Genomic DNA, 15,947 nt, shown 5'->3' with positions numbered 1-15,947 from the left:
TCCCCGCCTCTTCCCATGCCCTTCTCTGATGCTCTAGAATAACAGAGTGTGATGAATGTGTGTGTGTGTGTGTGTGTGTGTGTGTACGTGTATGTTGCTTTGGGGGTGTGAGCATATGCATGTATAGGTGTGTGTGTGTATGTGCGTGTATGTCTCTACCTGTGCGTGTGTGTGTGTGTGTGTGTGTGCGGGCGTTAATAAATGCATGTATATGTGCGTGTGTCTGTGCACGCACGCTGTACATGCACGTATGCACACATACACACATGCATGCATACGCCCAATGCTAGTATGTGTGTGTGTGTGTGTGTGTGTGTGTGTGTGTGTGTGTGTACCGACCAGAGAGGGAGCGATAAACGCATGACAGCCACGCAGCAGAGCCTCTCCCCCCCGCCCCCCCCCCCCCCCCGGTCTCCGCGGCGCGGTCCCTGCTGGTGCGGTGAGGCGCCGCTGGGCCCGGGACACATGGCCACGCGTCACAACAGCTTGCGGGAGGGCGAGACCCGGGCGCCGGACAGCAGCCAATAACAAGCCTTGGCCCCGCTGTCCGCTCTGTAACCACAGACCCCCGGCCCGGCGCGCTGGGACGCGCCAAGCTGTCCGCCTCTACACACGTCTAATGGAGCGTCTTTAATGCTGCCCGGGCTAGCCGCCGCCGCCGCCGCCGCCGCGGCGCTAGCTTCCGCGGCTAGCACAGCGGTCGTCACTGCAGTGATGGGCGCGGTGGTGATGGCTGGGAGCTCTCTCGTAAGGGGAGAGGGGGGGGTTTTGGAGTGTTGTGGACTGAATGTTGGTGAATTTGTATATTTATTTTGTGTTTACATGTCGGATTGATGATAGAGTGGCATGTGTGAGGTTGGGGCCGAGCAGGGTGAGTGAAGAAAGGGGAAAAAAAAACAGCGTTCAAGGCGTTGGTGTCACCTCGGTTTGATTCATGTATCCCCGTCCGTCGCTCAAACCGTCTTCAAACCGGCGCCTTTTGTGCGCAGCAACAGCGTCGGGTTGTGTTGTGTTTGTTCAACATAATTAACAGCCAAAAGAACAAGGGATGGGTTTAAAAAAAAAGCCGAGGACATTGGAGAAGGAAGGAAGGACGAAAAGTTAATATAAAAAGGTATTTGTTTAGGATTTCAAAGAAAACGGGGAAAAACAATGGACAGATTATGATGTCCTCAGTTCTGCTGGTGGACTGCAGTGACTACTGACACTCGATTATCTCGGTAATTACACGGCTACTTACCAAATAGATCAATCATTTTATTGATTTCAAAATGATTGTTTTGCTCTTGCTTGAAATATGTTCTGTTTGATTTTGCGGTTGGAAATAACAGTCCGCGTCCATAGCAGAGGACCGCTTTCATGGCAACGGAGCACTTTCATAGCAGCGGCATGCACTTCATAAATAAAAGACCCCTGTATTCTGTAATTGACCAATCAGAATGGAGTATTCAACAAAGCCATATAATCAACACTATGTAATGTAAAGTGTTTATTATACACCACAGGGGTTCACAGGTTGCACCATGAATAGCTCCCCACGCTAACCGGTTGTTTTCTCTGGATATCTTTATGCTTTGACAGACACTAGCCCATGCTAAGTGCAGGGCATGGCAACAATTCGCAGACTTGTAAATCCTGTCTTCCTTTTGCAATGCAAAAGTTTGCAAAAGCACAGAGACACTGCTGTATCTGCGGGGTGAACTTTACCCGTCTTTAGAGACCTTTCTCTAAATCTCCATCCCTCTCTTATCTATTGGTTAGGTCTTTGTTTTTGTTTTAGTTGGGTCTTTCTTTCTCTGTGCTGTTTTGATATATTCCCCCCTATGTATTCATTCATTCATCTTGTTTTTGTACTTTGTAGCTGGATGTGAAAAGTGCTGTATAAATAAAGCTTTACTAACTTATTTCCAGACACAGGCGATAATGACTCACATGTGGATGGATGCATTTCCGTTGTATTTTTGGGGATAATTTGAGTTTCGTAAGTGCTTGCCTCCAAGGATGGATGGAGGTTCATGATTTAACATCTGGAATCATCTCTTTGCCGTTATGCAAATACGCACACACCCTCACTTTCTCTCCCTCTCTCGCCCTCTCGCTCGCTCACTCCCTCACTCACACAAACTCACGGGCCACACACACACACAGAAAATACAGAGAGAAAAGAAAACAATTCCTAAATTCGGGAACATTTGGGCGGGAGATACTGAGGGCAGGGTGCCATGTGTCACGTCATCCCATTCTTTGGTAGAGTCTCAGATTAAACCCGGTAATCCAGCCCCTGCAGTCTCTCCTGACAGCAGATGAAGACCGGTGGGCTTGTAGCACGCTGACAACACGGGGATAATCTACTCGGGGAACAGCAAGAGAAACACTTTACCCCCCCCCCCCCCCCCCACCGAACGCCACCATCACCACTACAAACATGCTAACGAATTCCACAGCGCTGGGGCCGAGATCAGTGTGTGGGAATCCCTTCTGGAGAACGCACACACACACACACACAAACACGCACATGTATTTACACAAACACACAGACAGGCACACACACGCACACTCGCACGCACACACACACATACACAAGCTCACAAACACACACACACAACCGCTCATTATGCACAGTCACACACGCACAGCCCAAAAATGTACGCTCACAGTCCAAAAATGTACGCCGCCCCCCCCCCCCCACCGAACACCACCATCACCGCTACAAACATGTTAACGAATTCCACAGAGCTGGGGCCGAGATCAGTGTGGGAATCGCTTCTGGAGAACGCACACACACACACACACACACACACAAACACGCACATGTATTTACACACACACACACACACACATACACATGCTCACAAACACACACACACACACACACACACACACAACCGCTCATTATGCACAGTCACACACGCACAGCCCAAAAATGTACGCTCACGCGCGCCCACATTTGCTTCATTATTTATATACACCATCAATTGAAAGCTATGAAGCCAGGTGGAGGTCCATGAATTCTCAATCTTGAAGCCGGGCCTTTAGGTGAATTAAAAACAGCCCATTCTCCCGCTCCCTGCCCTGGCTCCCGTAGGCCCCGTAATGCGTATCTCGCTGTACGTACAAACAGGCACGTTTCCAATTTTAGAGGTCTTTCCACGTGTGTATCGGGGCGGCAGTAACACTAACCTCTGATGGTAATTTAATGTCCCTATCGGAGTAATGCACTTTATTGCACCAGTGGATTAAGTAATGATTATTTTGCGCATTTGCGGCCACCACAACGGTCAATTAATCTTTGATGAAACTGTAACTTATGAGGCGGAGCCCCCGGCGTCACAACGTACATGGAGGTGGGGAGGCGGGGGTGGGGGGGCGGGGGGAATAGGGTCCTTGCCAGGGCCGTTAAAAAAAAACACCTCACAGCTCCAGCCTACCTCCCTCACCTCTCTCACCTCTCTCATCCTATCATCCATCACCACGCAGGAATATAACACTCCAGAACCGGACCTAGCAAAGCAACGCAGCGTCACAGTGGTGGCCACAGACAGAGAGCGAGGGAGAGCGAGGGAGGGAGGGAGAAAGAGAGAGAGAGAGAGAGAGAGAGAGAGCGAGAGCGAAACGTGAAGGAAATACATCAGGACTCTGATGTATGCGATCAGATTAGCCGGGCGTTTTGAGGCACTATTTATTTAGAGCAAGCCGAGCAGAAGGCTTTGCAGGGGGAATTATGTGCACTGACAGAGCATGAAGTTGGACGATATCAAACGCGCCGCAAAGGAATGCAAATATCCCCCCACTCTCTCTCATTCCATCAAAGGCTCCTTAGGGATAGTTAGTTTAAATACGCTGAATACCACCGCTTCAAATACACCATGTTTTCTCTCCCCGATGAAATGATGGACCTCTGCAGTTTGCACATGTGTGGCAGCTGTGGGGATCGTTGTGGAATTTCACGGGCATGCAAATAAACCAGGCAAGTGAAAAAAGAGAGTAGAAGACCTGTGAAAGTCTTGTATGTAGGTAAATGCTTTAGTGAAACACTATCTCGCATGTTATTGTCTCTGCAGATGGAGGCGTAATTCAATACTCACCCTCCTACTTTGCCTCCGGCCTAACAATTGTTGATGGACTCAGTCGTATTGAATGAATGAATTGCTATGGCTGTACAGACAGACATTCAATTACACATCCCAGAGTGAGGAATCAGATGAGGGTGGGGGGGGGGGGGGGAGGTGAGGGAGGGAGGGAGGGAGGGGGTGAGGAGAGTGAGGTGACGCGAGACAAAAGGAGTACACTACAGGAAGGGGAGGAGAGGGGAGTAATGAGATATTACTTGAGGAGGGAGGGCGAGTGTGATGGCCTGTGGGTGTGTGGTGTCCTAATGACAGGGGTGACGAGGGTAAGGGGAGATGACTACAGGAAGTGGCGATAATGAAAGCAAGGGGGGTATGGACTCGAGTAAGGGGATGGTTATTGGAAGTGATATGGTCGGAAGAGGGTAATCCCTAGGGTAAGGGCAGAGAGCTGACTGAGGGGGGCCGGGAATGACTAAAGGAGGGGAGGTGTTGGCATGAGGGGGGGGGTGACTCCAGTAAGGGAGACCACTAGAGGAATAGAGACGACTCTCGCTGAATGGAGATGATGACTAATGGGAGTCATTGAGGGGGATCACTAGAGGCGGGGGAGATGACTAAGGCAGAGGAGATATCGTCAGTGAGGAGGGTGACTAGAGGAGATGGCATGACTAAAGGAAGAGGAGATATCTTCAGTGAGGAGGGTGATTAGAGGAGGTGCCATGACTAAAGGAAGAGGAGATATCGACAGTGAGAGGGATGACTAGAGGCGGGGGGTATGAGTGAAGGAAGAGGAGATAGACAGTGAGGGGATGACTAGAGGCAGGGGGTATGAGTGAAGGAAGAGGAGATATCGACAGTGAGGGAGATGACTAGAGGAGGGGGCATGACTAAAGGCAGGGATCATATCTACAGTGAGGGGGGTAAGTAGGTGAGGAGATGACTATGGGAAGGGGGATGGCTCAAAGAAGGGGGACAGGAGGGGGGTGACTAGGGGGGGATGACTAGAGGAAGGGGGAGATGACTAGAGGAAGGGGGGGATGACTAGAGGAAGGGGGGGATGACTAGAGGAAGGGGAGATGACTAGAGGAAGGGTAGTTGACTTGACTCCCGGGAGTGACAAAAGGAAGCGCGATGACTGGACTCGCGGACATGGGAGTTGACACCGGGAAGGGAAAACGGGGATTAAGCGAGTGATTGAAGATCAGACCGATCTTCCACATGATACGGGAGCGGTCTGGCAGAGTGCCCCGGAGTTGAAGTGTGGGCAAAACACTCTACGACAAAGGGAATCAAAGAGCGAGAGAGACAGCGGCAGAAGCGCCCGGGAAAAAAAAAAAAACAAGAGCGAATGTACACAGTGAGACAATGACAGGGAGTTGTCTACGGCGGGAGACTGTGAGAGCGAGAATGAGGGGAGTGGAACGACGAGAGGGAGAGGGGGAGAGAGAGAGAGGGGAAAAACAAGGCAGAGATGGATAGTGACGGAGAGTGCTGAGGTGGGATGTCAGCTTCCCCCAATGGCACTCCTTTCATTTTCCTGGCACTTGCGCTGTCATATCCGAGATGAGGGTGTGTGTGCATGTGTTTGCGTGTGTGTGTGTGTGTGTGTGTGTGTGTACATATATAAAGATGTGTGTGTGTGTGTGTGTGTGTGTGTGTGAGTGTGTGTGTGTGTGTGTGTGTGTGTGTGTGTTCACGCGCACACGTGCGTGTCTGCCTGCACTGCCTGCGTGTATGTGTGTGTGTGTGTGTGTGTGTGTGTTGGGGCGGGTTCTATAAGAGGACAGAGAGGGGTAGGTTGGGGGGGGTGGGGGGGGGGGGGGGCCGTTATTGTGCACCACCCGCCCCAGCCCCGCCACTGGCACCAGCACTGTCAGTGAGCAGCGCCCATCCGTGAACTCGCCATCTGGATTCTCCCACAAATCACATTAAAGTTTCAAGCCTAGGAATACATCAAGCTAAATGAATATTGGCTGCAGGGCCCGCAGACAGGCCTGATGGAAGGAGAGAGGGTAAAAAGATCCGGGCAACCCAACTCTTTCTGTGGTCAGACATGATCCGTCAGATCCCCACTGCCACCCCCTACCCCCCACCCCCCACCCATGCCCCCTTTTCCCCCCCGCCCGCTGTTCTGGGGTTTCTTACGGGGCGCGTCGGTTGTGATGAGGTGTACAGACGGAATAGGCTGACCCTGCGGAAAACAACGGCGGCGAGGACAAGGTTATTTGTCAGGTGTTGGCATTTGAAGCCGACCCGTGCGGCGCAAAACGTGTTCGATAGTGCGCGGCGTTCGTGCGTTCCGTGCCGTTTGCGTTGCTTTGTAAACCGCGAAGCCCCCGTGTGATTCGTGGCTGCGCCGCTGGGACTCCAGAGGTGACACCTCGTGTGTTTGGAGGAAATTGTGAAAAAAATCGGATTAACTGCAAAAACAATTCATTTATCTTTGACAAATGTCCACTTTAGATTAGAACTAATTAGTGTCGGTGTGCTTCGTAAAGCTCATCATAAAACACATCACCACCCCCCCCCCCCCCCCCCCAGCACGGTTCCAGTTCAAGAAGCAGAACACCGATGCAGTTCCTCCTCCGATGCAATAGGTTCCGTAAAGCCGTGCTCCATTTTCCCGTGGCCTGGACACGAGGCGAGAGAGAGAGAAAGGCTTTACATTAGCTGTCAGGAGCCTCAACTCTATGAGCTCCCAGGGGTGAGATAGGGAGGGCGGGGGATTTTAAGGGTATAAATATCTTGTCAATTGTGTCTGAGAGGCGAGGTTGCCGTAGCTTTGCAGAGCTCAACCGGCCCCCTGGATTGCCAACGCCTGTACTGTTTTTTTTTGTCTTGGTATACCGACGAAAAACAAGGTCCCCACACGCACGCACGCACGCACACACATACGCACACACACCCACTCTAATCAAACACACGATTGCGGATAGACACTTGCACACATGCACAGGGGAGTGTGTGTGTGTGTGTGTGTGCGGTGGTTGGTTAAATAAAGCCAGACGCATAAGACAGTTTGACATCCATCACTGTTCTGTTTTGTCACTTGATGAGTTGCCCTCTCCGATTAAAAGCGATCAAAGTCAACCTCAAGAGAAAAGTTTTATTAAGGACTTGTTTAAAAAATCACTCGCCCTCAGGCTATTATCGCATAACAGGGGTCAGTCGGTTAGACCCAGAGAGGACAAGTTGCCCTATAATTACACTTTTCTTAATAATAATACAAGTAATAATTATGCATTGTTGGTTTTTATTCTTTGGACGATTTTGTTTTGCATAGCGAGCCTAGTCGTAGAGAATCACATGTTCTGTTGTGACTTACGCTGTGAGGCTGAGGACGTCCACAAAGCATTCAGTCAACGCTGGAGCCACCACGCAAAGTGGAACCTTCTGAGTAGCTGCTAAAGGAACCAGAACCATGGTTATGTTTTTGGTGTTTACCAGTGGTAGTTAAGTGCAGGAGTAAGGTTAATGAGATATCTTCTAAATCAGTGGATGAGATGTTCGTGGATGAGATGGGCGCTAGGTCGCTCGCCATGAAGTTACCAAACGTGAAAAGCGTCGACACTCCGTTGAATTGGTTCCACAGAGTGAGGCGAGGCAAAGTTGGTGGCAAAGCTAACAATCACTTGCTACTTGCTTTGCATCATTTACTCTACTCATGATCATTTTGTCTCTTCCCCTCTCCAGGTCTTCAGGTCATTTTCCCGGAGTACCTCCAGGAGAAGTTTGTCCAGTCGGCTCTCAGCTACATCATGTGCAACGGCGAGGGCGAGTACACGTGCCGCAACAACCAGTGCATCTGCCAGTGTGACGAGGAGTACCCACAATGCAACTGTCCCATCACCGACATCCAGATCATGGAGAACACGCTGCTCGGAATGGGCGAGTCCTGGGGAACGTCCTACAAGGACTTTGAGAACTCTGGTGGGTACACTTCCCCAACGCTGGCTAGCGACTCGAACTCGCTGGGATATGCTAATGTTTGCTAAAAATATGCTAAGCTATACCATGCTTGTGTATGGGGGCTAACGTAAGATAAACTATGCTAGCCTATGCCCAGCAAATCTATGGTGAGCTGAAACGAGATCTGCTGAACTAGGAAAAGCCGAGATGAGGTTAAACTAAGTTAGACTCTAAGTGGAAAAAGAAGTTACATTGATTTACATATTTATGTTGTGTTATTGCTTTTCTTAAAAATGTTTTAAAAACATCTGAAAAATAGAGAATAACCTTGATAAACAAATATGAATGTGGGGAAGTCGGGAAGTCGGCGAGGTTGTTTACCTGATTTGGAAAACATAAGCAGACCTCCACTTTTGACGGAGAACTGGCAAAACACATGACAATGACTAATAGCCGGCTAATTGTTTGTATTAACAACCCACGCTGAAACAGGCGCACAAAAACAAACAGAAGATTTCACTCACACATTCAAAAAGCCAGACTCATACGTGTGGGTGTGTTGCCAATTTTTTTACAAGAGTAACCTTCTGCAGAACACTCAATGAACGCAGCCCCGTGCGTGTTGGCGCCTGAGCAAGCCAATCTGCAATACAGTGCCCCTGTTGCATTATTCAAGAGCCCCATTTGAACACCTTCTGTTTCAGAGGGGTAGGCGGCAGCAGCATTGTGGCCGACCGCTTTCCCCCCACACCTTGCCAGGTGGAGCAGAGACTAGCATAGTTATGTGGAAAAACGCACCATAGCAAGAAGTCATTAGCATTCCGAGGGCCGCACAAACAGCGGTACCAGTCCTTAATCTCTCCCGGAGCCACTGGGTGAAGTTTGTGTGTCACTTCATTAACACTGGTTAATGAAGTTGTGTTGTGTTTTTTGGGTATGTCTGCTTGCAATGGGTGAGGGAGAACATGATTTGTGATTGTACGCCTACGACGACAATTTGTTCAATGCGACTCTCATTAGAGTGTCTCTGTGTATGATGGACACACTGTGTTCGTCGTGTGCTGTATTGTAAAGGTCATACTAAATCGACTAATATAAACTCTAATTTATTAGCCTCAACTGGACAAATTCACTGCAGTTCACCGGATTTAAAAGCGTACAGCTATAAAACGTCTCAAATGATCATGATTGCAAATCGGTGCCATGGTTTATTTTATGAAGCGAGGATGAACGATAGTCTTTCTTTTTGTGTTGGGTAGTGAAATGACATGCCATGCCATAGCGTTGGAATTTAACAAACTATACCTGCACCTGAATATTAAGAGGACTGTTATGTTTTATTAATTCATTGTCTTTGAGAATGTTTAGTGTAATTAGTATATTATTTATACGGTGTGTAAGAAGGTGTAATGGGTGTTACATCCATTAGTCATTTTACTGTGCCTTGCTGTAGCTAGCTGACTTTGGGAGGTTCCTTTATTCACGGAGAGATGAATTTTGATTGAATGATCACATCTCTGTCAAACCTAATACAAAGTGTTGAGCTTTAAAGAGAGCGGGAGGGAGAGAGATACGGACAGAGGGGGATGGGGATGGAGAGAGGAGAGCGAAAGAGATAGATTCATTAAACGGCTAACCTTTTCTATTATACAAAACACATGACACACTTTGAGCTGATACAAATACTATACAAATACTTTGTTTTGGTGCGACGGTATACAGCAAATGGACTTGGTTTAGGTTGAACATTTTCAAACACAATCCCCTTGGCAAGGACCTTTTCGATCGACTTCAATCCCACTCTCTCTCGCCCTCCCCGCCCCTGCTCAGTACCACTCACATATGCCGACTCTCCCACCACCCCCACCACTCTGAACTTGTATTCCCCTCTCACCTTCTTTTGCTGTCAACCTTCATTATTTCCACGTTCTCCCCCATCCCCGTCCCTCTCTCTTATCGCTCGACTCGTTCTGTCACGTTGCCATGTCCCCCACTCTCCCTCCCCACTTATGTTTCCCTCCCCTCTCTATCTCTCTCTCGGACTCTCTCTCTCTCTATACATCCCGCTCCTTCTCTCTCTCTCTGTCTCTCTCCCTCTCTCTCTCTCTCTCTTCCTCTTTCTGTCCCTCTATCTCTCTCTCCCTCTCTCTCTATCTCTCTATCTCTCACTCTCTCTCTCTCGATCTCTCTCATTCCTCTTCTTGTTCTGTCACATATCCATCTCTCTCTCTCTCCGCCCCACCCTAACTCCCTTGCCCATCTCGCCTCTTCCTTCCCTTTCTATTTTTCCGTGACCCATCCCTCTCTATCTCTCTATCTCTCTCTCTCTCTCTCTCTCATCCCCCTCTCTCCCCCATCCCCTCCACCCTCGTCCCCCGCTCCCCCCCTGCTCTGTCTCTCTCCCTGTCCCTCCCCGCCTCACCTCTGTGTTCTCTGTGTGTGCCACCCCCCCCTCTGTCCTCCAGATGAGTTCAAGTCCTTCCTGAAGAGGCTGCCCTCCACTCACTTCCTGCCCGTCAGCAGCGTGCACCTCCTGTGGGGCAGCGACTGGGACCTGCAGGCCCGCTATCGCCTCCTCCAGAGCTCCCTGGAGGTCCAGAGGCTGAAGATCCAGCGGACCGCCCGCAAGCTCTTTGGCCTGAGCATCCGCTGTCACCACAACCCCAACCACCAGATGCCTAGGGAGAGGTGAGGGCGGGGGGACGGGGTCCTGTTTCCTGTGGAGCCCTGGTGGAAATTGGATGTGGGGGGGGGGGAGGGTTGCTTTTTGTTTTTTGTCACAGAGCGGCGTGATTAGGACATGGGATATTTGTTGTTTTAGGGATTGGATGGTGTCGTGGTTTATTTTTATGCTTCGCTCAGAGGCTGAGTGCTCAGGTTTACTTTCAATGTTGTATTTTGAAGTTAACCTTTGTGTATTTATTTATATATATATTTTTAATGGGAATTCAGTACTGAGGCGGGTGTTTAACAAGAAGGCTTGATGGAATTTGAATGAAGTTGAAGAAAGAAGAAGACGTGCACGTGCTAACACACACACACACACACACTCACAACCTGTCAATCACACACACACGCACACATTCGATTGCAATGCTCATTTAAATGGCATTTAAAGGGCCTTCACTGCAGAGTTGTCAACTGTCATGCAAAAAAAGTTGCAAAACCTACACAATTGGGCAAAGTTGGCAACGGTCTGTTCCAGAGCGTTATCAAAGAGCTGCAGTTTGCATTCGCTGTGCCTGACTTTGCACCTCGACTGCCTGACAGCACTGTACCCTGCGTTTTGTTGGCTGGCGTCTGTGTGACTTAACATTATCAGCTCAAATTGCTGTTTTCCATCTCCTGCTAAGCACGCTTTGCAAAAGGCACTTGTGTTAATATGTACTTTTATATTACATCTTTGCATCTCTCCGTCTCGTGGCTGGTGACAGGTTTAAGTGTCCCATATTTGTTTTTTTCGAATGGGTATACATCCTGAAAAACCCCTGTACCAAACTATTAATTTGCATCTGAACATAAAACCGCATGTTTTATGCTTTTTTTTCACGTTCCCCATGTCGTGATAACCCTTTCTCCTTTATTCATCTTGGGGAAAAAAACTCATAAAATCGTTTTTTTCCTATCATACAACCTCTTATTGGTATTGCTGCCATTACACTTCCAGCCATCTGCATGCGGTCCGTGCTCTCTGTGGTGAAATGGGCCTCCCCCTGCTTCCCTACGGCTCAGACACAGGAGGTGGCTCTGATTTATGACACGTCATCTAAGCATCAAAATTGTCTGATGAGCCATTACATACATTTCGGTTCTCATTCATGAGAAAGAAAAAAAAAAGGCTTTCTTCACACCCGCCTTTCGATTCCCTTCGGAGAGACCACGCCAAGCCTCTTGGCTTTCAGAAGAGAGTCGGGAAACAAAAAGGCGAAGGAAGGGCTGGAAGTGGCAGCGAGACGCCCCGCAATTGCATATTAACGACGGCCGTCTTCTGCTACGTGTTTCAGACGAGCACTTGAGATAACACAATCTTAACAGTTAATGCAAATCCATTCGATTGAGCAGTTATTGTGATTGCTCTGCCTGCGCGTGCAATTATGAGCGGAGACTAAAGCAAAACACAGACTAAACCGAGTACTACTTGAGTTCAGGATCTGTGGCCGCTCTGTACACCAGGCTTGTTTTCAGAGCAGGCCATGTATGTTTTCAGAGCATCCCATTGAATAAAGCGGCACACTGTTGCTAGGTTACTGACAGATCACTGATGTGCTACATACAGCTTTTTAATAAGCTGTACAGTGTATTTAGAGGACATATGCAAATGTTAGACTTGTTTTTTTTGCTACTGAGAAAAATATACATTCGTAGGAATGATCTCCGGCTTTGTCGACTTTGTTTCATAGAAACAATTCTTTTTGTAGTTGAAGCAAAAAGTAGAGAGGTTAAAGATGGTTAGCATCAACGGTTCATACTAATCTAGACCAGCCTTGTGTCGAGGAATGGCTTGGGGATGGATTTCCGAGGCCTTCCAAATCTCAAGGTCATCTGTCATAGTTACCACTCAAGGTTTATTAGCATGTCAAGCCAACCTTGAGCTCATCTTTCCCGTCTGAGAAAATCGGGATTTAGAATTCACATCCAATGGTCACAAAGGAAGTTCTTTACTGTCAAGATGACAGCAAACGACGCCTGAGGGGCGGGGGGAGAGACGAGATTCGCATAGCAATACTTGAAATGCTGCCCAGGGATGCCCTGCTTCAGGGAAATAAAGGGACTCCACCCACTTTAAAACGAAATATTCTAGTCCACCTGCCACCAACACTTTATCAAACTACACCCCAAAACGAATTACAACAATGACTCCTTTTTTGGGGGGACTATTGATGCGATGCCTGATCCCGACGTCTCCTCACCTAGTGCCATCCCTCTTTGTCTTTTGACGCCGCAGGTCCGTGATGCAGTGGCTGAACCGGGTGCAGTCCTTCCTCTACTGCAACGAGAACGGCTTCTGGGGCACCTTCCTGGAGAGCCAGCGGATGTGCGTGTGCCACACGGGCGTCACCCTCTGCCAGCGGCCCATCCCCTGCGTGATCGGCGGCAACAACAGCTGCGCCATGTGCAGCCTGGCCAACATCTCCCAGTGCGGCTCCTGCAACAAGGGCTACAAGCTGTACCGCGGCCGCTGCGAGCCGCAGAACGTGGACTCGGAGCGCAGCGAGCAGTTCATCAGCTTCGAGACGGACCTGGACTTCCAGGACCTGGAGCTCAAGTACCTGCTGCAGAAGATGGACTCGCGCCTCTACATCCACACCACCTTCATCAGCAACGAGATCCGCCTGGAGACCTTCTTCGACCCGCGCTGGCGCAAGCGCATGTCCCTGACGCTGAAGAGCAACAAGAACCGCATGGACTACCTGCACATGATCATCGGCCTGTCCATGAAGATCTGCCAGATGCGCAACAGCAGCATCGACCCCATGTTCTTCGTCTACGTCAACCCGTTCAGCGGCAGCCACTCGGAGGGCTGGAGCATGCCGTTCGGCGAGCACGGCTACCCGCGCTGGGAGAAGGTGCGCCTGGCCAACTCGCAGTGCTTCAACTGGACCCTGCTGCTGGGCAACCGCTGGAAGACCTTCTTCGAGACGGTGCACATCTACCTGCGCAGCCGCGCCAAGATCCCCACGGGCCTGCGCAACGACACGGGCCAGGGCCCCGTGGACCTGGGCGACCCCAACAAGCGGCAGATCTACATCAAGATCTCCGACATCCAGGTGTTCGGCTACAGCCTGCGCTTCAACGCCGACCTGCTCCGCAGCGCCGTGCAGCAGGTGAACCAGTCGTACACGCAGGGCACCCAGTTCTACTCGTCGTCGTCCGTCATGCTCCTGCTGCTGGACATCAGGGACCGCATCAACCGCCTGGCCCCGCCCGTGGCCCCCGGGAAGCCCCAGCTGGATCTGTTTTCGTGTATGCTGAAGCACAGGCTCAAGCTTAACAATAGCGAGATGATCCGCGTGAACCATGCGCTGGACATGTACAACACGGAGATACTGAAACAATCAGATCACCTGACTACTAAACTCTGCTGAGGCTGAGGAGCGCGTGGGCGGAGAGGTGTGTGGGAGAGAGAGCGGGAGAAACCACGGCGATTGAGGATGGAAGAGGGGGGGGCGAGCGGGAGGAAAAGCTTGCCGGAACAGAGTAAAACTGTATGTCGGGGAGGGGGGGGGGGGGGCGGGGAGGGAGGGGAGGGAGGGGAGGTGTTGATCGTGACCCGGATTTCACTTTTTGTTTTTGTTTTTTTTTCGTTTCGGACACTTTTTGTTCTGCCTTTCGATGTTATATTAACAACTTTGTAAGTGTAATTGTTAAAAGCGGATAAAAATGGAACGCCCGCTGTCGGAGAGTCTTTTTTCGGGGGGGCCGATGAAGAATTGATTGATTGATTGACCACTTTCAAGACTGTATCATATTTGTCCCAGCATGTCTGTCATTCCCAAAAAGAATATTGAAAAAAAAGGAAAAAAAAACTAATAAGTGAAAAAAAACGACAAAGAAAATAAATACATCTTTTGGTGAAAAAGAGGCCTTGTTTTAATCAGAGGGAACAAAGGTTGTATCTGAAACTGCCATTCTTTACTGAATTAAAGAAGATATGTTTTTAAAAAGGTATACTAAAGACAATGGCAGAACAGATATCATCCTTTTATTTCAGCCGACGCTCAAAGCACTGGGCGGTTTAATATTTAAAATGTTTCTACATTTTAAGGGGTAAAATAGCCTTGTAAACAAGTACTTTACATATAAGGTATAGACTTTACTACATTTCAGATCCACACTTACTCTGCATCGCTCTTTGTGGGACGCACCGATGCAAACCCCGACAGGGCAGCCGTCCAAGGTCGTGTCAATGAACAGAAGCCAGCTGTTTATATATAGTACAGTCTATGTGTGTGTGTACCTTTTTCTTGATTTCCTTTGGTTGGGTTTATGTTTTTAGCTTGATGCTTATTGCTGTCCGTTGAACTGAATGTCTCATTTGAAAGTACGCAACTTCCGTTTGCAAGCGGAAAACGCTCTCTCTCTCTCTCTCTCTCCGTCTGTCTCTCTCTCTCTCTCCCCCTTTGTCTCTCTCTGTCTCTCTCTATCTCTCTTGCTGTCTGGCTCCCCTTCCCTAGCTCCCTCTCTCTCTCTGTCTGTCTCCCTCTCTCTCTCTCTCCTTTTGTCTCTCTCTTTCTCTCCCCATAGAGCTGTGTTTCTTTCCTCACGAGGCTAACGCTACCCTCAGAGCGGTGCGATATCTTAGTCCCCCAAAAAGAGGAACAATCAAAATGCTATTTTGTAAAAAGAAACGCTTCGCAAAAACGTACATGTCGTGACTGCTGACTTGTGGAGCTTCTCTGGGCGACACCAAGAGGAAAACACTCACCCGCATCACTTACCAAGACCAGTTTAAAGCCATACACTCTCCCAAGGTAGACCATCCCAACACAGGCAAACCTCCCCCCCCCCTTCTCCTGTATTTTTATCAGTATATGGAAAATTTGCACCGATTTATTTTTTTCTTCCTGAAGTCTATCTATTAAGCTGATTTCTAAGTAGAAGATAGCACAGAGTCACAGGAAACTACGAGAGAAAGTATATGGCATTGGCAACGGGGGAAATGTCTTTCAGCGCATTGCAGAAACCAATGTACCACAGAAAAAAAAATACCGGACCATAGAAGTAATTGTATTACAGTTTAAAATACCTATTTTGCAATGTAAATCATTCTAAGTTCCCTCCTTCTACATGCAGTTGTGTTGTTTGCAAACGTGGTATCGATTTACAGACATTGCCATTGCAGAATTTTAGACATTCTCCTCTTTGTTGCTGCCAAAACACTAACTGTTGTTGTTTTTTTACACTTACAATCATCAAAGGGAACTATCGAAATACACTACCTAATATTATTATTATTTGTTTTGATTT

The 15,947-nt window shown here is 48.9% G+C and overlaps 1 protein-coding gene across 1 annotated transcript in view; it reads left to right on the top strand.

Moving 5' to 3' along the window:
* brinp1 (bone morphogenetic protein/retinoic acid inducible neural-specific 1) overlaps window positions 1-14,065 on the top strand; it is a gene marked incomplete at both ends in the record, with an annotated part of 74,037 nt that extends 59,972 nt beyond the window's left edge. Inside the window, 3 exon segments of the mRNA XM_084482871.1 lie at window positions 7,764-8,000; window positions 10,445-10,667; window positions 12,925-14,065. Of these exon segments, the coding sequence (XP_084338997.1) occupies window positions 7,764-8,000; window positions 10,445-10,667; window positions 12,925-14,065 (1,601 nt within the window).
* Window positions 14,066-15,947: the final 1,882 nt, after the last annotated feature.

This window comes from Micromesistius poutassou (genome assembly GCF_964030765.1).
Source record: "Micromesistius poutassou genome assembly, chromosome: 18".
In the NCBI taxonomy this organism is placed as follows: domain Eukaryota; kingdom Metazoa; phylum Chordata; class Actinopteri; order Gadiformes; family Gadidae; genus Micromesistius; species Micromesistius poutassou.
Note: the sequence above shows the minus strand (reverse complement) of the source record. Positions and strands in the feature narration are given on the sequence as shown.